This window comes from Gobio gobio (assembly GCF_949357685.1).
Source record: "Gobio gobio genome assembly, chromosome: 7".
Lineage (NCBI taxonomy): Eukaryota > Metazoa > Chordata > Actinopteri > Cypriniformes > Gobionidae > Gobio > Gobio gobio.
In genome coordinates, this window is record NC_137103.1 from 400,288 (window position 1) to 422,428 (window position 22,141).

The 22,141-nt window shown below is 42.7% G+C and overlaps 2 protein-coding genes across 2 annotated transcripts in view; one reads left to right on the forward strand and one right to left on the reverse strand.

The window, feature by feature from the left end:
• Window positions 1–2,875: 2,875 nt before the first annotated feature.
• Window positions 2,876–22,141, forward strand: part of LOC307129468 (E3 SUMO-protein ligase RanBP2-like) — a gene marked incomplete at both ends in the record, with an annotated part of 38,947 nt that continues 19,681 nt past the window's right edge. The window contains 6 exons of the mRNA XM_079821908.1: window positions 2,876–2,944; window positions 5,934–6,001; window positions 6,092–6,203; window positions 8,935–9,087; window positions 9,165–9,395; window positions 9,471–9,613. Coding sequence (XP_079678034.1) covers window positions 2,876–2,944; window positions 5,934–6,001; window positions 6,092–6,203; window positions 8,935–9,087; window positions 9,165–9,395; window positions 9,471–9,613 — 776 coding nt within the window. The remainder of the gene's footprint in view (window positions 2,945–5,933; window positions 6,002–6,091; window positions 6,204–8,934; window positions 9,088–9,164; window positions 9,396–9,470; window positions 9,614–22,141) is intronic.
• On the reverse strand, window positions 15,181–17,699 carry LOC307129685 (uncharacterized protein). Its single transcript, XM_079822318.1, has 2 exons — window positions 16,962–17,699; window positions 15,181–16,512 (listed from the first exon to the last, which is right to left on the reverse strand). Exon 2 carries the CDS (start codon window positions 16,501–16,503, stop codon window positions 15,517–15,519), a length of 987 nt encoding a protein of 328 aa, XP_079678444.1. The 5' UTR covers window positions 16,504–16,512; window positions 16,962–17,699; the 3' UTR covers window positions 15,181–15,516.

Here is a 22,141-nt window from a genome sequence, read left to right on the forward strand (position 1 = left end):
TGTGGCTACAAAGGGATATCTCCATTTTTGGCAGAAATGTATTACAGAAAACCAAAGTACTTTCTAGGATGATTTATCCTGCATATTCTTTAAGCATCTCTGACAGGTGGATAGAGGATATTCATCAAATTCAATATAAATTCTTTGGAAAAACACCATTACTGTTACAACGGTGACAAAGATGAGCGAGGATCTAAATGCAGCAAAAGTTTAATAAAGAAAAACAGAAACAAAGATAATCAAACCAATGAGTGGGAACATTATTCTGACCAGGAATAAGAATGCAAAAACAAAGGCAACCCCCCAATCAAAGACTGACTATACACAGAGCTATACACACATGCGGAACCTAACAAGATGACAAAGAAACAAGAAACACCTGAGGGAACAATCAGGGTTGTTGTGGGTGCTAATGCAAATAAGGGAAACAGTATAACGTGACATAGCGAAACACACCTCTAAGGAACGGCTTCCAGACACTCCTAAAAACCAGAAGTCCAGGAGGGAGGTGGAGCGGAAGAGGGCCTGGAGACTGAGGCAGGGCAGACGGAGCAGGTGGCCAGGGGGGCGGAGCAGGCTGATGGGTGGTAGCCGAGCCATCTCAGGACTCGGAAGAGACGGGGGACGGAGTGCCATCTGGACACTGGTCGGGAAACGGAGTCCCCACTGGATGGGGACGGATGTCCTCTCTGGACGGGAACGGATGTTCTCTCTGTACGGGTGCCAATGTGTGTGCTTTTCACACACACAACATAGCTGTGGCCACAATGGCCATCTCTGCACACTCTGAAGACTCTGGCTCAAGTGTGGAAGCCATGTTGGACAAAGGTGTAGTCGTGGCAGCCGACTTGGCAGAGGGCTCTGGTGCGGCGGCCATCTTGGCAGAGGGCTCTGGCGTGACGGCCATCTTGGCAGAGGGCTCTGGTGTGGCGGCCATCTTGGGGTGAGACTCTGGAGCAGCAGCCATCTTGGAATGAGACTGGAGTGGCGGCCATCTTGGGACGAGACTCTGGAGCAGCGGCCATCTTGGAATGAGACTGGAATGGCGGCCATCTTGGGACGAGACTCTGGAGCAGCGGCCATCTTGGCTGAAGACTCTGGACTGGCTATGTTAAAATCTTCCTCCACCTCACCTACAGTGAAGGGGGATCCACAAAACTGATAAAATCAATAAACTGTGCCAGGGTCCAGCTAGGGTCTTCCGTTGGCAAATTTAGGCTAATGTCTGGATCTAATCCACTCTAGAAACAGTCCATTAGCAAAACGTTGTCATCAGGCATGAGGTGGCTGTAGGAATTAAAGGAACTCCTCGACATAATTCTCAATACTTCGGCCATCTTGAAAAATGTAACAAAGTTTGCTCAACGGGTCCTTAACACTACCAGCTGATCATCCTGTGGTCTGGTCCAGCTGCTAGATCCATCTTGTGGTGAGTTGTTCTGTTACAATGGTGGCAAAGATGAGGATAGTGAGGATCTGAATGCAGCAAAGGTTCCCAGGAGCACAGGATCACTAAACTCACTGCTCCACCTTGAATAAATCTCCATCCGAAGGCACGAGTTTCATGAGGTGGCATGCACATTTATTTTTACAGACTTCCATGTGAGACACAATTACCGTCCCAATAGGGCTAATGACTCACAAAGACTAAAACACAGAGCTATACACACAGATGACAAAGAAACCAGAAACACCTGAGGGAACAATCAGGTGTCTATGGAGCTGATGCAAACAAGGGAACAGAAACTGAAATCACAAGAAGGGAACACAGAAACCATAGGGAATATTCATGTCATATGTTGATTTGTTATGAGTGGGACTCTTATACTGAGGTGGCTCCAAGCTTTCCTCAGCCATAAACAGTCTGTTCGTCTAGTTTGTTTGATATGTTCAGATATGTTCCTGATGGTTTGGTTTAGCTGGGTAAAGGTGTGTTGTGTTATTCACCTGTGATTCCAAGACTGAGAGATTTAATAATGTCTGGGCTTCATTATAAAGAGCAGAGCTGTGAGAAGGTATTTTGGATAACCCCCTTGTGTAATATTTTTATTTATGTATTTAATTTCTTTCTTTTTAATGTTTCTTTAGGTTTGTGTTTATTCTGTTTGCTGCTGTTTAGATTTCTTTGAATTGTACTAAGCTCTGTCTTTGTGAAGTTTTTTTGGTATCTCGTCATCATGTCATATTCATCATGAATATTCATGTATACCCCGCCCACTGGAACAGTTTGACTCAAGGACACGCCCACAATAGGGAAATATCATGAATATTCAGTATCCAAAGGACTGGACTAGGACAAACACACACTCATCACAGCCTCACTAGAACGAGCAACAGAGTCAGCAGAGAGAGTGTGTGTTTTACAGCAGAGAGAGTGTGTTTTACAGCAGAGAGAGTGTGTGAGTGTGTGCTTTACAGCAGAGAGAGTGTGTGTGAGTGTGTGTTTTACAGCAGAGAGAGTGTGTTTTACAGCAGAGAGAGTGTGTTTTACAGCAGAGAGAGCGTGTGAGTGACTTCAGAGAGAGTGTGTGAGTGACTTCAGAGAGAGTGTGTGTGAGTGTGTGTTTTACAGCAGAGAGAGTGTGTTTTACAGCAGAGAGAGTGTGTTTTACAGCAGAGAGAGCGTGTGAGTGACTTCAGAGAGAGTGTGTGAGTGACTTCAGAGAGAGTGTGTGTGAGTGTGTGTTTTACAGCAGAGAGAGTGTGTGAGTGACTTCAGAGAGAGTGTGTGTGAGTGTGTGTTTTACAGCAGAGAGAGTGTGTGAGATAGCAGAGAGAGTGTGTGAGTGACTTCAGAGAGAGAGAGAGAGAGTGTGTGTGTGTGTGTGTGTGTGTGTGTGTGTGTGTGTGTGTGTGTGTGTGTGTGACAGCAGGCATGAGGCGCAGTAAAGCGGACGTGGAGCGGTACATGGAGCGGTACATCTCCTCAGTGCCGAAAGAGAAGGTAAGAAGCGGCACACAGATCTGAGGATGGCAGACATAAGCGTCTGTCGCTCAAACTCAAACGTTCTGCTTTATGTCCTATACACTTCCCTGAAGTATTTCCCTGTGTCAGAGCCATTGAGTTTCGCTTTTCCAGAAGTGAAACTGTGCGTCTTTCACTCAGTGTTTGTTCAGTGATTTCAGGTCCAACCCTCTTTCACTGCTTTAATTGAGTTTCATTGCTCTCTCTGATCTCCAATCTTTACCTGTTCTGACTCTCATATTCATATAAACTTTATCTCTAGCTCTTCTCGGGTTTATTATCTCAGATCAGTTCCTCGCTTTAGTGTCTGGTTAATGAACAAATGCAGATGGCTCAGGCTGGTTTTAGCTGTGTGTGTGTGTGTTTTCAGCAGGGGCGCGTCTCAAATAAATGCACACAGGACAAGTTGATGGTTTGTGTTATTGTAATGGCATGTGTGTTTCTTTCTGTGTGTGTTTCTGTAGACACACCTGTACCTGTATGATGAGATGGAATATGGCAAGCCGCATTATCATTTAATCCTTAAAATGTAATAGTATCTATTTTCAGGCTTTATCTATTTTTTAGAAACTAGCATCTATTATTTTGCTACTGGTACTTATTCATTAGCTAATAGTGTTTATTCTTTAGGTACTAGTACCTTTTTAAAGATTCATTAGATACTAGTTCTTATTGATTAGATAATACTTATTCCAATAGTGTTTAGTATTTAAATATACTTTACTTGTTAAGAAAAGATTTAACTAGTACTTAATTTTTACTTACTAGTAACTTTTTAGAGAAAATATATCCTGAACTTAATATGTAGGCTACTAGTTAGGGATGAGACGAGACAGTATTTTTAACAAATCCTCAATGACAAAATTCATGGCAGGAAAAATAGTCTGCAGGTGTATTTCGATTAACTTGTAATGAATGTCATTTCAGTTCTACTTTCTGAATATTAATTATCAAATGCATTGAAAGAATGATACGCAAGCACTGTTAAATGTTTTTTCCCCAAACTGGCTGGCTTCTCTCTGTATGATGAGTCTCTTCAGACCTTACTGTGCATGAAATATGAGCTTCCATTGTGTGGCCTCCTAAGCTTTTCTTTGACTGTGTGCATTTTTGGGCTTGCCATCCTCTAACATTACACTCTGACGCACTGTATTCTGGGCTGGATAATGAGAGTTGTCTGATGTATTTACACGTCTTTGGCGCTCCCTATTGTTTCAGGTGTATTATTGACATGTTAAAGATTAGACACCATATAAGACGACCCCATTTTTTCAGATGTATTTCCAAGTAAAAAACATTGTCTTATATTTGGAACAATACGGTGTATATATAAATATATCGGCTTTACATCAGCCATCGGCCTCCCTCCTCCCTTAAGCCGGTTTCCACCGCAGGAACTTTCCCCAGGAACGAGGGACTTTGGGCTGGTACTCGTGTGTTTCGACCGCAGGAACCAGGGTCTAAATGATGTTCTGGGTAGATATTTCCCCCTCAAAACGGCCCTGCTCATGAGGCTGGACTTTTTCAAAGTTCAGGAACTTTCGGGGGCGGGACTTGAGTGCTGAACATGCTGATTCACCCAGCATTTTATTGCAACTCGTTTGTTTCCACCGCAGGGTCTAAATGAAGTTCTGGGTAGATATTTCCCCCTCAAAACGGCCCTGCTCATGAGGTAGTACTTCTTCAAACTTTCGGGGCTGGGACTTGAGAGCTGAACGTGCTGATTGGTTGAGCTCACCCAACATTTTATTTCAACTTTTTTCAACAAATTTAATTTATTTCTGTGGTGCATGCAGTAAGAGTCGTTTGTTCTTCGAATCAACAATGAAAAAATATGACCGATGGGCCGACAACGAGGTTCAGTCTTTATTAAGTTCATATACGGAGGATGAAATCCAGTGTGCTGTGGAAAGACTCATGCGCAGTCATGCGTCACCAGACTAATCTTCACCGTACTTTAGACTGTGATGGAAACACAGACGGCAGGTCTGGGAGGAAAAACTTCCTGGGACAAATTGTTCCGGGTAATTTTGGTGGAAATGGGGCTTAAGATATCGGCATCTGCAATCATTGGTCGACCACTAGAAGTGAGCATCCATGCCCTACTCACGCCGAGGGTTTTGTTTAGAGCGCTCCTACAAATGGCGTTCCCTTTAGTGCCCTTCAAGGGTGCAAAAGCACTGTTTGGAATTCGTCCTTTATTTCGACAGAGATGTGTCACTTTGTTTTGTGTGTCAGTAGTATCTAAAATTAAGAACTATAGTGGCTATTTAAGTACCAGTATCTAATAAATAAGAACTAGGATCTAAAGAATAAGTACTAGTAGCATGACAATAAATACTAGTTATGTTGTAAGGATTAAATGTTAACACTGCTTGCCATAGATGGAATTCTGACTATAATAATAATAACAGTAAAGCAGTAGATCGGTCATTCCAATTGAGCTGCAGTGCATGATGGGAACTGAGCCACACCCGTGATGAATGCAGTCCAATAGTACGAGTGATCTCAATATTTCTCATGAAGTGCACTGAACCTTGAGAAGATACTGAGTGCTTTATCTGTGTATCAGAGCTTCATTCATTTCCATTTAATTTGCATGTTGTAGTTTTAAGGTGGCATAAAATAGTGGCTTTATCGTTTACATGCACAACTTTTGCTTCAGTCGGACTGAATTCATTCCGACTGATGGATCTGAATGTAGTGTTTACATGAACGCTACACAAAGTGATAGATAGATCAAATATGCAGTTTCCCACTGTTTGTGCATAACTATTCTCCTACATTGGTTCTTTTTCTTGTTTACATGAAGGCTTTTCAGTCCGATTGAGCCGTCAGTCCGAACACTACTGGATTATTCTGTTGCCTGTAAACCGCCAGTGTTAAAGATTAAAGCTGAATATGATGTGCACTACTACACACAGATATTGTGTAATCGTGACGCTTTGACCTGTTTTGTGTCTTGCAGAAGGCAGTGAAAGGCTTTCTGTTTGCCAAACTCTACTTTGAGGCTAAAGAATATGACCTTGCTCAAAGGTAGGCTAATTCCTTTGCTCTTTGTGGTTTGTGTAATGTCTGGTTTCTCTCTGAAGTGATGTGTTTCTCTCTCACACCGTTCGGTCATAGGCATGTTTCAGAGTATCTGACCGGTCAGCCGAAGGATCCTAAAGCGCACAAGTTCCTCGGGCAGCTGTTCGAACGCGACGGGGAAACGGACAAAGCTGTGGGATGTTACAAGGTTGGGCTTCCCTTCCTTTACTCTGACATGTTTCCCTATTAGTGTCTGAATACAGGCTTCAGCTGTGCAGTTTACCCATAATAATGCTGGGAAATACACACTGGTAATGGCTGCGTTTCCTCGCTCTCTGACTGCAGTCTGGGTATTTATATTATGGTCTGTTTCAGAGTCAAGCGCGGCACTGTGTTAATTTACACACGCTCAGCTCAAATTCATCCAATAAATCGCAATAAGCTTTGTGCTTTGTTATTTTTGAAATGAAACAAAGTCTCAGATTTCAAATTACATCCATTTTATTACAAAATAAAAAAAGCTGATAAAGCATCAATTTAATTCGTATTTAGCTGTCTCACTGGCACATAAATCTGAGTATCGTCTGCGTATCAATTAAATGCTACATTGTGTTTTCGAAAGCTAGCCCCCAGAGGTAACATATACAGAGAAAACAGTAACGGGGCAAGCATCGACCCTTGCAGGACACCCCAAGGGAGTAGTTTTGATGAATATCAGTTCCCCATGCTAACTGAGAAAGATCTGTCTGTAAGGCATGATTTAAACCATTTCAGGACATTCCCTTTTAGACCAACCCAGTATTCTAAACATTTCAATTAAATCTCTTGGTCCTCCATATCGAAAGCCGCACTGAGATCAAGTAAAATCAAGATAACATTTTCTCCTTTCTCCAATGTAATTTAATACCTTGACTAACATTGTTTCAGCGCAATGTTATGACTTAAATCCATATTGAAGAGGCTCACCTATTGAATTCATTGTAATATAAGTTTGTAATTGTTTAAAAAACTCTTTTTCTAAGACCTTGGCTAAAAAAGGTACATTTGAAACCGGTCTGAAATTATTGGGATTATCTTTTGCCAAGTTTGACCTCTTTAGGAGTGGGGTGACTATGGCGTGCTTAGAGTCACGCTGGCTAAGGCATTTGTTAATTAAATACAGCACAGCTGTCTCTAAACTGCCAAACATCTGCTTAAAAAGACGAGGAGGCATAACATTGCCTTTGAAAGAGGAAGGTTTGAGATGTGTGACTATATCCACCAGCACTGGAAGTGTAATACGTTCATATTCACTCCGTTCTGTACTACAGGTCAATAGTAGGCTTGGCTGTACAGCCTTTGGCATTTACTGTATTTTCGCATGTAGATCGATGATCTTCCCATTAAAAAAATTAAGAAATTCATAGCATCAGGATGAGGATACCTAATTTGAGCAGGATTAATAATAGAATGTATAGTCGCAAATAGCAGGGTTTATTACATTATGTGTAATAATCTCAGAATAATATTTGTGTTGAGCATCTTTAGAAGCCTTCTGGAAGTTCGCTAAGGAATCCCTAAATATATCATAATGGATGGTTTCTTCCATCTCCTCTCAGCAAAACTCTATGTTAATCAGGGGGGTAATTTTCCTAAAGCGTTTTTATTTCTGGCAATGATTTTCTTATGTTCTTATTAAAATAAGTATTAAAAACACCAACTTATGGTCAAAAAACACCAATTTATGGTCAGAAAAAACAATCTCACCACAACTTGAAACTATGATAAACATCGGACGATAACATCCGACAACTAATGTCCTATTTAAAGATAGACATGAGGCCCCCACCTCGTCCAGTTAGCCACTGGGAATTAAAATATGTATAGCCCTGTGGTAATAGTTCAGCCATCGGAGAAAGATCCCCTACCTTTATCCAGGTCTCGGACAGAAAGAGAAAGTCCAGCTTGTTTTTCATGATGAAATTGTTCAGCATAAAAGTTTTGTTCACAGCAGAATACCCTCTCTGGTCTCGCGGCGAAGATAGCAATGGATCCGCGGATCAATGCCTCTATTGCAGACGCGGGGTAGCCCAGTCTGACTGACCAAACCTGGCCCAGCTATTAGCCCAGCTCGGCCCGTTGAAAGCCCTTGCTCGCAATGGCCCGACAGTGGAAAAGCGGCTAACAAATGCGGAACAGCTAGTTGATGCGTTCATGACCTCAAGGTTAGATTATTGTAATGCTCTACTGGGTGGTTGCCCTGCTCGCCTAATAAATAAACTCCAGCTGGTCCAAAACGCAGCAGCTCCAGTTCTTACTAGAACCAGGAAGTATGACCATATTAGCCGGTTCTGTCAACACTGCACTGGCTGCCTATTAAACATTGCATACATTTTCAAATCTTGCTTATTACTTACAAAGCACTAAATGGTTTATCTCCAGTACTTGAGCGAGCTCTTAACAGATTATCCTCCATCACGTCTACTGCGCTCTCTAAACTCTGGCCAGTTGATCATACCGAGAATATCCAAATCAACTGCAGGCGCTCGATCCTTTTCCTATTTAGCATCTAAACTCTGGAACTCTTCCTAACATTGTTCGGTAAGCAGACACGCTCTGTCAGTTTAAATCTAGACTAAAAACACATCTCTTTACTGTGGCATACACATAACTCCGCTTCGCGTCGTGACCGCATCACCACCTCGAGTGTGCATTATTTTTCTAATAATTCAACGGCCCGTAGTCAATTATTCCTTACATATCGTGGGGATCAGTTTCTCTCTCCTCACATTCAGTTATAACACAGTTAGTGCAGGTGAAGCACATCAAGATCAGCGTGGATTATTCTGCCCTTCTGCTTTGTTTCCAAGGTCGTCGTATTGTTGAACTTTTAATGCCCTTGTAAAGTGTAAGCATGAGTGCAGGTTCTGTAACGCTGATGTCTGTTTCTGAACTCTCAGCGTTCAGTGGATCTGAATCCGGCTCAGTCAGACCTGGTTCTGAAGGTGGCGGAGCTGCTGTGTGGTAAACCGGAGCCTGACAGCCGGGCCGAGTTCTGGGTGGAGAAAGCCGCCAGGCTCCTGCCGGGACATCCCTCCGTCTTCAGTCTGAGGGTCAGTGCCCACATCACATCCGCCTGCTCTGAACACACTCGCTGTCCTCCGAGTTCACGCTTCTCTCTCTGTTGCAGGAGAAGCTTCTGAGCACACGAGGACAGAAAGGCTCCAACCAGCTGTACGAGCTGCTTCAGTCGGAGCTCAAGCTGCGGCCCGACGACACCTACATCAATGACAAGCTGGTGCGTCTGTACAGCGCAGACGGCCGGCACGAGGAGGCGGTGAAGCACTGTCTGGAGGTGGAGAAGACTGGCGCTCTGAGGGACCGTCTGGAGTGGTACGAGCTGCTGGTCAGCGTCCTTCAGGTCAGTGGGCGGCTTCAGCAGATCCAGGGAAGCTGGTGATACGACTCTGTGTGTGATCAATCTGCTGTGTTTCAGGAGTATCTCTGCCAGCCCAGCGTGGCGTCGAACGAGCAGGCGTCGCGCAAGTTTCACAAAGAGCTGCTGCTGGCGCTCTGCAGCCGCGTCAGACTGACCCTGATGGGGAAGGGCTGCGAGGAGAGCGCTGATGCTCTCTGGAGGTACGTCAACACAAGCCTGTCCGGCCACTACAACACATCAGCCACGAGTTTCACCAGCTGATGAAAGTCTTACAATCCCTTTAGTGTGTGTGTGTGTGTGCTGAGAGATGAACCCATCATCTCTTCCTCTTCACTACTAGTTACAGCAGCAAATAAACATGAATGAACATCAGTAGGAATCGGTCATGTCTCATGTGATCCATCAATCAGTGTTTCAATGACGTGAATAACACAGCTGGAGAACAATATGTCACGTAACGTCACATTCACCTCAGAAAAGCCCTTCAGTGACCATAACCTACAACAGAACAGTAACTCTAGAGTGGAGTGTTTGATACATTTATGCACTGTATTTATATTCATCATATTTATACTTAACCTGTTCTCCATTATTTAATACATGTTTAAATACGACGCGTACGATCACACCGGTGTGATTTGAACGTTCAGTCCATCATGTGATCAACTGCTAAATTCAAGTATGCTGTCACTCTTTGGCTGGCGCTGAGCCAGAGATGGACGCGCACAGCACTTGACATATAGTGTTTTCAACCACATAAGGTTTATTTGATGTTTCAGACCTTAAATACAAACCGAATTCCGGAAATGTTGGGACATTTTTTAAATTTGAATAAAATGAAAACAAAAAGACTTTCAAATCACATGAGCCAATATTTTATTTACAATAGACGATAGGTAATATAACAAATGTTTAAACTGAGAAATGTTACAGAAATGTAAGAGATGGAGCAGGTTTGCAATGTCTCCTGGAGAAGTCGGTCCAGAACGGGCTCCTGTAGGGGACGTTACTATGCCCCACAGGGCCTCCCCTTTCTTGAGTCCGCTTCTTTACTTATAGCATTAATGGAATGAAGCGAAGCACACTGCTCTCCTTTTCCAAACTCTTCCAGTCAGACAGCCCTAACCAAAAATAATAATCAACAGATGCATAAGAAAGAGATATACAGTTGTAAAGAGAATTAAAAAGAATAAAAAGACGATACATAGATAAGATAAGGTGCAATCAGTCGGAGGTACAGTGGCAGAGCTCATTCACTAAATGCACAGCTAAACAGATGTGTTGAGTCTGGATCTGAGAGTGGCTACTTGTGGAGCACATCTGATCTGTTCAGGAAGCTGGTTCAGCTGCGGCCGGCATAAGAGCTAAAAGCAGACTCTCCTTGCTTTGAGTGAACCTTTGGTATTTCTAACTGACTTGATCCTGATGATCTGAGTGATCTGTTGGGTTTGTATTTAATCAGCATATCTGTAATGTATTGAGGTCCTAGGTCATTGAGTGATTTATATACAAGTAACAGTACTTTAAAATCTACTCTCAATGTGACTGGAAGCCAGTGTAAAGACCTGAGGACTGGTGTGATATGGTCATATTTTCTGGTTCTGCTCAGCGTTCTGTATGAGCTGCAGCTGCCTAATGGTCTTTTTGGGAAGGCCGGTGAGAAGACCATTACAATAGTCCACCCTACTGGTGATAAAAGCATGAACGAGTTTCTCTAGGTCTTGTCCGGAAACAAAGCATCTAATTCTTTATATATTTTTCAGATGATAGTAAGCTGATTTAGTTATTGCTTTGACATGACGACTGAAACTCAGGTCTGACTCCAAAATAACAACCAGATTCCTGACCTGATCTTTAGTTGTTTGACCTTTAGCCTCAAGGTATGCTTTCGCCTTGAGAATTTCAACTTTGTTTCCAAATGCAATGAGTTCAGTTTTGTATTTATTTAACTGAAGAAAGTTTTGGCTCATCCAGTTGTTAACTTCATCAATGCATTTGCACAGAGAGTCAATGGGGCTGTAGTAATCAGATGATAGGGCTCAGTAGATCTGGGTGTCGTCAGCATAGCAGTGGTAAGCCATTTTGTTATTTTTCATTATTTGGCTCAGTGGCAGCATATACAGGTTGAATAGGAGTGGAGCAAGAATTGACCCTTGTGGGACTCCGCATGTCATGGATGTCCACTCAGACTTGGTCATGCCATGCTTCCTAATGATATCTCCCAGTGGTAGCATGTACAGGGTGAAGAGTAGCGGTCCTAGCACTGAGCCTTGTGGTACTCCATACTGAACTTGCGATCGGTGTGACATATCTTCATTTACTACTACAAACTGATAACGGTCGCATAGGTATGATTTAAACCATGATAATGGTCACCTATACTCACATAATAACCTCTCCCTTCTAAGTATGACCTGAACCATTTGATGACCATTCCAGAAAGCCCAATCCAGTTTTCCAGCCTGTCATGAAGTATGTTGTGGTCAACAGTGTCGAATGCAGCACTGAGGTCCAGTAGTACCAGAATTGATGTTTTACCTGTATCAGTATTTAAGCGAATATTCAATTCAATTCAATTCAATTCAATTCAATTCAATTCAAATTTATTTGTATAGCGCTTTTCACAATACACATTGTTTCAAAGCAGCTTTACAGAAAGTGCATTTCATAGATGTACAGTAAAAATGTTAGAAAGACAATGTTAAAGAATAATGTTCGAAAAAGTTAATCAATCGTGTATTAATTTAGGCCATAACAACGCGGGCGTTGAGTCGTCTCTTCACAGGCGTTGAGTCGTCTCTTCACAGGCGTAGAGTCGTCTCATCACAGGTGTCGGGGCATCCGAAGTCTCCATGAGAGGCTGGATACAAACTGGAGCTGATGAACTATTTACCTCGGGACTAGTGTCCCGAGATAACAACAGAAAAGCAGATGGGAAATGATTAGCGTAGCTGCTGTTCAGAATATTATATTAATGCTTTTGATCCGATTTAACTGTAGTATAAAAAGATAATTATAATGTGAATGCTTGGCTAAAGAGATGCGTCTTTAATCTAGTTTTAAACTGGGACAGCGAGTCTGAACCTCGAACAATACCAGGAAGACTATTCCAGAGTTTAGGAGCTAAATGTGAAAAAGCCCTCCCTCCTTTAGTGGACTTAGATATCCTAGGAATGACCAGAAGCCTAGAGTTTAGTGATCTTAAAGAGCGCGATGGATTGTAGGGCGATAGAAGATCCGTTAGATACACTGGAGCTAAACCATTTAGGGCTTTATAGGTTAGTAGCAATAGTTTGTAATTGATACGGAACTTCACAGGTAACCAGTGTAGAGATGATAAAATTGGTGTTATATGATCATATTTTCTTGACCTAGTAAGAACTCTAGCAGCCGCGTTTTGGACTAACTGTAGTTTGTTTATTGAGGATGCAGGACAACCAGCTAATAAAGCATTACAGTAATCTAATCTCGAGGTCATGAATGCATGAACTAACTTTTCTGCATCAGAAATAGATAGCATGTTACGTAGCTTAGCAATGTTTCTAAGATGGAAAAATGCCGTTCTTGTAACATATGAAATATGATTTTCGAATGTCAGGTTGCGGTCTAATATAACACCCAGGTCTTTTACTGTAGTGGATAAAGTGACAGGACATCCTTCCAAGGTAAAATTGTATTGCGAGAGGTTTTGTGGGCAGTTTTTTGGACCAATAAGTAACACCTCCGTTTTATCTGAATTTAATAGCAGAAAATTACACGTCATCCAGTATTTAATATCTTCAACACACGCTGTCAGTTTAGATAATTTAGCGTTTTCATCCGGTCGTGATGAAATATATAATTGAGTGTCATCAGCATAACAGTGGAAATTAATTCCATGTTTTCTTATAATATTACCAAGTGGCAGCATATATATTGAGAATAGCAGAGGGCCTAGCACGGATCCTTGCGGCACCCCATAGTCTACTGACGTCATCTTTGATTTTTCCCCATTTAGACAGACAAAATGGTAGCGGTCTGATAAGTACGATCTAAACCAGTTTAATGCCTGTCCCTGAACACCAGTGTAATTTTGAAGTCGATCTAAGAGTAGTTTATGATCTATAGTATCAAACGCAGCACTAAGATCGAGTAGAACTAGTATTGAGATACAGCCTTGGTCAGAAGCTAGAAGTAAATCATTTGTGATTTTAACGAGTGCAGTTTCTGTGCTATGATGCGGCCTGAATCCTGATTGAAATTTTTCATAGATATCATTTTCTTGCAAGAAAGCGCACAATTGAGCGGACACAACTTTTTCTAGTATTTTAGACATAAATGGAAGATTTGAAATTGGTCTGTAATTTGCTAGGTTATTATGATCTAATTGTGGCTTCTTAATCAGAGGTTTTATGACTGCCAACTTGAATATTCTTGGAACATGACCTAAAGATAAAGATGAGTTAATAATATTGAGAAGAGGCTCTTCCACTACAGGTAACAATTCTTTCAGTAGTTTAGTGGGTATTGGATCTAATAAACATGTTGTTGGTTTAGATGCAATGATAAGTTTATTTAGCTCTTCCTGTCCTATGGTTGTAAAGCGGTGTAGTAGTTCTTGAGGGGCGATAATTGCGGTTGAATCATAAGACATCATTAAAGATTGTACATTTACAATTTTGTTTCTGATGCTTTCTATTTTCTCAGTGAAGAAATTCATAAAATCATTACTACTAAACTGTAACGGAATATTTTGTTCAGGCGATGTTTGTTTATTTGTTAGTCTAGCCACGGTGTTAAATAAAAACCTTGGGTTATTTTGATTATTTTCTATTATTTTGCGGAGATGCTCAGCCCTGGCTGCTTTTAGGGCCTTTTTATAACGTGACATACTATCTTTCCACGCGATTCTAAAGACCTCTAAATTTGTTTGTTTCCATTTACGCTCTAAGTTACGAGTTTCTCTCTTGATAACATGTGTAGCACTGTTGTACCATGGTGCTTTAGGTTTCTCTCTAACCTTTTTTAATCTAATTGGTGCAACAATTTCTAATGTGCTAGATAAAATCGTGCTCATACTGCTAGCCATTTCCTCTAGTTCATCTGTTTGTTTGGGTTCACTGAGCAGCTGAGACAGATCAGGTAAGCTATTTGAGAATCTATCTATAGTGGTTGGAAGGATTGTTCTGCCTGGTCGATAACGTGGCGCAACATGACAGATTTCAGCAGTACGCAGTATGCAAGTTACCATGTAATGGTCAGTGACATCATCACTTTGCGGTATAATATCTATGTCGGTTGGGTTGGTTCCATGTGATATAATTAAATCTAGTGTGTGATTAAGACGATGAGTGGGTCCAGTGACGTTTTGCTTAACCCCAAAGGAGTTTAATAGATCTGTAAATGCAGCCCCTAATGCATCATTTGTGTTATCTACTTGTATGAATATCATTTATTATCTTTATGAGCGCTGTCTCCGTGCTGTGATGCGGTCGGAAACCAGATTGAAAATTGTCAAAGTATCCGTTTGAGCGCAAGAATTTGTTCAGCTGATTGAAAACAACTTTTTCAATGATCAATGATCTTGCCTTTGAAGGGGAGATTTGAGATTGGTCTGTAGTTGCTCAATATGGAGTTATCCAGATTTCTCTTTTTCTGGAGGGGCTTAACTACTGCGGTTTTAAGGGAGTTTGGAAAAGTCGCAGAAAGAAGTGAGGAGTTTACCACTTCTAGGAGATCTGCTTCTAAACAGTTAAACACTTTTGAAAAAAGAAGTGGGGAGTGTGTCTGTTACGAATGCTGAGAGATGAAGCAGAGAGATGGAATCCACTTGCAAACACAACTTTAATTAAACTATTCCATAAATAAAACAGTGACATCCGGGAACTCAAGAATCAAGACACGAACAGGTTAACAGCTAACAACGACGACAAAAGACAAGTGAACCACAAGCATATATATACACACAGGCAGACAAGCTTAACAAGATAACAAGGAGGGGGTGTGGTGAATGGGAAACATCTGGGAAGACTAATCAACATGAAAAACTACAAAAGACTACAAAACATGACAAGACAGGAAATAACAAAAGAGTCCTCACAAGACAGGGAAACACAGGCTGGAATTATGACAGAGCCCCCCACTTAAGGAGCGGATTCCAGACACTCCACAGGAAACAGTCTAGGAGGGTGGTGGAACGGAGGCAGAACAAGGGGATGGATGGTGGGCCAGGCCCGTGCAGGGGGACATGACTTGGACCCAGACCTGGCAGAGACGGGCCTGGGAGCATGGGCGGACCTGGACCGTTGAGCATGGGAGGACCTGGACCGTTGAGCATGGGAGGACCTGGACCGTGGAGCTTGGGAGGACCTGGACCGTGGAACGTGGGCGGACCTGGACCGCGAAGCGTGGGCGGCCACTGCAGTGCAGGAGGTTCAGGGGACCATGGCGGTACAGGCGGTTCAGGGGGCCATGGCGGTACAGGCAGATCAGGGGGCCATGGCGGTACAGGGATTTCGGAGGACCATGGCACTACAGGCAGCTCAGGGGACCATGGTGGCGCGGGCAGCTCAGGGAGCCGCGGAGGCTCGGGCAGTTCAGGGAGCCACGGAGGCTCAGGCAGTTCAGGGAACCATAGCAGCACAGACCCTTCAGGGCCAGCCTCCATGGATGGGTAGCCCCCTCTCAAAATCTTCTCAGGAGGCACTACAGACTCTGGAGCGAGGATAGGAGGTACAGGAGACGGAGTCCTCTCTGGACTCCTAACAGGAGGCGGAGTCCTCTCTGGACCCGTGACAGGAGGCGGAGTCCTCTCTGGACGCTGGTCAGTGGCTGGAGCCATCTCTGGACGCTGCTCAGTGGCTGGAGCCATGTCTGGACGCTGCTCAGTGGCTGGAGCCATGTCTGGACGCTGCTCAGTGGCTGGAGCCATGTCTGGACGCTGCTCAGTGGCTGGAGCCATGTCTGGACGCTGCTCAGTGGCTGGAGCCATGTCTGGACGCTGCTCAGTGGCTGGAGCCATGTCTGGACGCTGCTCAGTGGCTGGAGCCATCTCTGGACGCTGCTCAGTGGCTGGAGCCATCTCTGGACGCTGCTCAGTGGCTGGAGCCATCTCTGGACGCTGCTCAGTGGCTGGAGCCATCTCTGGACGCTGCTCAGTGGCTGGAGCCATCTCTGGACGCTGCTCAGTGGCTGGAGCCATCTCTGGACGCTGCTCAGTGGCTGGAGCCATCTCTGGACGCTGCTCAGTGGCTGGAGCCATCTCTGGACGCTGCTCAGTGGCTGGAGCCATCTCTGGACGCTGCTCAGTGGCTGGAGCCATCTCTGGACGCTGCTCAGTGGCTGGAGCCATCTCTGGACGCTGCTCAGTGGCTGGAGCCATCTCTGGACGCTGCTCAGTGGCTGGAGCCATCTCTGGACGCTGCTCAGTGGCTGGAGCCATCTCTGGACGCTGGTCAGTGGCTGGAGCCATCTCTGGACGCTGGTCAGTGGCTGGAGCCGTATCAGGATGCAGGTCAGTGGCTGGAGCCGTCTCGGGACGCTGGTCAGTGGCTGGAGCCGTCTCGGGACGCTGGTCAGTGGCTATGACGGAATAAGACTGTGGATTGGTAGCCATGATGGGATGAGACTCTGGACTGGCGGCCATCTTGTCCGAAGACATAGGCGTGGGAGATGTAGTGGGAATGTTACGATCCTCCTCCATGACGCCCACTGTGAAAGCAGAGCCACTCTGTTGCAAGGCAATGTCTATATAATATTTCAACGACCAGTCCGGATGCCATTGTGGCATATACGAGCTGAGTGGCTCTGATAGCCCCCCTCGGAAAAAGATCATGAGGCATACCTCATCCATGGTTGTCTTATATGCCAAATCAATAAAGTCCTTCACATATTCCTCGATCAGGCGGTCACCCTGTCGGAGACGCATGATCTGTGCTGCTGGATTCATGTTGTTAGGTCGGTCGTTCTGTTACGAATGCTGAGAGATGAAGCAGAGAGATGGAATCCACTTGCAAACACAACTTTAATTAAACTATTCCATAAATAAAACAGTGACATCCGGGAACTCAAGAATCAAGACACGAACAGGTTAACAGCTAACAACGACGACAAAAGACAAGTGAACCACAAGCATATATATACACACAGGCAGACAAGCTTAACAAGATAACAAGGAGGGGGTGTGGTGAATGGGAAACATCTGGGAAGACTAATCAACATGAAAAACTACAAAAGACTACAAAACATGACAAGACAGGAAATAACAAAAGAGTCCTCACAAGACAGGGAAACACAGGCTGGAATTATGACAGTGTCAAGGGCGCAGGTTGATGTTTTAAAGAGTACCTATCATGGAATTTTGAAATGTACCTTTCATTTAGTGTGTAACACAGATCTAAGTGAACAAAAACATCCTGCAAAGTTTGAAATATGACAGTGCACCGTATATATAGTTATTTTCTTTCAAAAGTAAGAGTCGACTCTGAGTCATTTTTAAGAATCGTTAGAAGACCGAAGCTTTTTCTCTGACTAGATGACGTCAACTTGTCAAGTTATTTGAATACGATACGCCCACTTATTGCGCTCCAAGACGCCAGTGAAAACTAGAAAACATCATGGCGACGAGACACTGTGTTCTGAAGTGCGACTCAAAAGCAAACTTTTTTCATCTGCCCAAGGATGAGCATTTGAAGACTAAGTGGCTTGAAGACAAACCATACATCGTCGCAATTGAGTGTTTATTAGTCGTCAAATGTCTCTATTTGCATGTTTCGCAATCTCAGGAAGCTTTTATTATGGACTTCTATTATGCCACATGGTATCTTCTTCATCTGTCTGTACCATATATGGATTACATGTGCACAGAGCGCCCTCCGGCTGCCAGGATGAATTGAAAACAACACATAAGAGACTCAATCGCTCATGATTAGGCTATATCTGCGCATTTTGAGGAAGTATTGAATAAAAAATACTCCTCTGTTTAGAAATTTGACACAGACATATGAGAATCTATCAATATGTCTCCTCATCTGCACACTTTTGAACTAAAAGCCCTGAGGGATGTTGTCGCGAGTCTTCGTGAGGAGAATAGAGGAGTTTTTTTATGAATGAGATCAGCTGAGGCTCATATTACAATCAAACAGTACCGACGCGGTTTTCATATTCATAACTCCTGACACATATTAACAAATTACTGTCACTATAACTTTGATGGGCGTTCCGTTTCCGAAAATATCTGCACAGACTATACCAATCACAACTGACTGGGTCATCGGACCAATCACCGCAGATTAGCGTCACATAAAGGCGGGGTTTTGAAAAGTGAATCACTAAAGGAATCATTTGAGAATCGCTGTCAAAACAGGTAAAAATAAATGCATATTATAGGAAAATAAAGTATTTTTTGTCATTGCATGCATGCAAAACTGTTGTTGGGGACTTCTAAAACAATATTTGTAACATTTTAAATGCCATGATAGGTGCTCTTTAAGGTGCTGTACCGTTTCTTCTAAAATGTTACCATCAATTGCTTCGAAATCAGACATAGTGACTTTCTGAGGTTGTGGTCTGATCTGACTCACCCCAGAGCAGCTCAAGGATGTGCTGATCGCCTTTCTGATATTATTATTTTTTTTGTGATCAAATTTTTATTAAGAATTCCAGGTTACATGTATAATATGAAAATCAAGTGCAAAACACTGAACTCTTTTGATTTTACTACTAACCCAACCACCCACCCACGGCGACCATATAAAACCCCTTCTCCCTCCCCACTCCCTCTATTACATTAGACACAATCAAGACATTATATACATGCATATCTAAAAAAAAAGCAAGTTCTTAAAGCAAGTTCTCCTTTTACAGCAAGTTCTCAATTTTAGAAATTGCCTTTAACCATACAGAGATAGTTTTGTTAGTGACCCCGTGCATCTTTGCCACTGATAGCTCCATATTAGCAATGTCCAGGAGAGAATACATCCAGTGAGACCAAGCTAAAGAGTGTGGAGGTTTCCAATGTAAGGCAAGCATTTTCTTAGCTGCAGTTAATCCAGAGAATAGCAATTTTTTCTGTGACACAGAAAAACTGTAAGATGAGTCACCATTTAAAAGCAAAAGCTTAGGGCAGCATGGTATATCAGTTTCCAGAATGTCTTTCAGGGTAGTAGATATTCGTTTCCAGAAACCATGAACTTCAGGACAATCCCAGAACATATGCTTAAATGTGCCTACCAAACCTCCCGGGCAGAAATTACATTTGGATGATGAGAAAAATTTCATTAAGTAACGTTTTCTAGGGGTAAGATTTATCCTGTGAATCAATTTGTAATTAATTAGTTGATGGTTAGGGTTTTTTAGACAAGTTTAAGAATAGACCATATTGAATCCCAACAGATTTCGTCATTATTATTCTCTATTTCTGTACCATATAGATCTCTGTACCAGATATCTAAAATTGGTAACTGCTTATAAGAAGCTTCCAAGAATAAGTAGTAGAAAGAAGATACTTTACCCCTCTTACTTTTATTTATTGTCAAAATTTTGTGCATAGTGAGACAGGAGATGTTAGTACCCCATGGAACCCCATATGCTCTCATGGCTGATCTGAGACGAAGATAAAAGAATAGGGAGGTTCCTGGTAAATTATATTCCTTACACAAATCATTAAATGTTCGAAGACCATTTTCCCCCCAAATGTCAGCTAAAACATGAATGCCTCTATCGCTGTCTGTAAGGAGACTATGGTTATGAAATATCGGAGTGTGAGAGTGCCATTCAAGTCAAGTCAACTTTATTTATATAGCTCTTTTAACAATGTAGATTGTTTCAAAGCAGCTTTACAGTGTTAAACAGGAAAATAATGCAGCATAATTGTATTCAGCTGTATAGCCATTCTGGAAAAAACGCTGATGTCATCAGTTCATTTCAATTATCATACAGTGACAGTGTGGGCTTTAGATCAATAATTCGATCAGTAATTTAGTTTAAATGGTTAATTTAGTTTATTAATTAGATTTATTTCGATGTTTAGTTGAAAATTTAGTGTCTCCAACTGAGCAAGCCAAGCCAGAGGCAACAGTGGCAAGGAAACCAAAACCCCATCAGGAGACCTAATGGAGAAAAATAAACCTTGGGAGAAACCAGGCTCAGTCGGGGGGGCAGTTCTCCTCTGGCCAATTAACAAACAGCGTATTATTATTATTATTATTCTGGCAGCTTTACAGGTCAGAGGTCATAATAGATCAGAATATTCGAGGGACCGGGGGCAACACGCTGGAGACGGGTTTATTGAGGATGACATATCGATTTAAGTATTATTTAATTGTAATATTCGAACAATCGGAGTCATCACGCTGGAGACGGGTTTATTGAGATGCCGTGTCGATGTGGCAGTTTCAGGGGGAGTCTAATCACGGTCTCTCAGACACTTCAGGGTCATGCGTTGGTCTTCTCTGAGCGCGGGTCCACCATCTGAACTGGATACGGCCCGGATCCGGCTGACTGCAGTAAACCACGGGATAAAACAGAGAGACTATCATTAGCGTAGATGTCATTCTTCTGATGATGTAACGAGTACATCAGGTGTTATGGGAAGTGTTCCCGGTTCCGGCTGATCTAGTTAATGCAGCCTAACAATCATTTCATTGAAAAAGTGTTTTATGTGTATGCCACAGTAAAGAGATGTGTTTTTAGTCTAGATTTAAACTGACAGAGTGTGTCTGCTTCCCGAACAATTTTAGGAAGACTGTTCCAGAGTTTCGGAGCTAAATAGGAAAAGGATCGACCGCCTGCAGTTGATTTGGATATTCTAGGTATTATCAACTGGCCAGAATTTTGAGACCGCAGTAGACGTGATGAGTATAATATGTTAAGAGCTCGCTCAAGTATTGGGGAGCTAAACCATTTAGTGCTTTGTAAGTAATAAGTAAGATTTTAAAATGTATGCGATGTTTAATAGGCAGCCAGTGCAGTGTTGACAGAACTGGGCTAATATGGTCATACTTCCTGGTTCTAGTAAGAACTGGAGCTGCTGCGTTTTGGACCAGCTGGAGTTTATTTATTAAGCGAGCAGGGCAACCACCCAGTAGAGCATTACAGTAATCCAGCCTTGAGGTCATGAACACATGAACTAACTGTTCAGCATTTTGCATTGAGAGCATGAGCCGTAATTTAGATATATTTTTAAGATGGTAGAAAGCAGTTTTACAGATGCTAGAAACGTGGCTTTCAAACGAAAGATTGGTATCAAAGAGCACACCCAGGTTCCTCACTGACGACGAGGACTTGACAGAACAGCCATCAAGTGTTAGACAGTATTCTAGGTTACTACTTGTGGAGCTTTTTTGTCCAATAATTAAAAATTCAGTTTTTTCTGAATTGAGTTGCAGGAAATTACCGGTCATCCAATGTTTTATATCAGCTCTGCATTCCGTTAATCTTGTGAATTGGTAAGTTTCTTCAGGGTGTGAAGAAATATAGAGCTGAGTATCGTCAGTATAACAATGAAAACTAACGCCATGCTTCCTAATGATATCTCCCAGTGGTAGCATGTACAGGGTGAAGAGCAGCGGTCCTAGCACTGAGCCTTGTGGTACTCCATACTGAACTTATTTTTTAATAAGTGGTTTAATAATAGCCAACTTAAACGTTTTCGGTACATATCCTAATGACAAAGATGAATTAATGATATTAAGAAGAGGATCTATGACCTCTGGTAGCATCTCTTTTAATAGCCTAGTCAGTATAGGGTC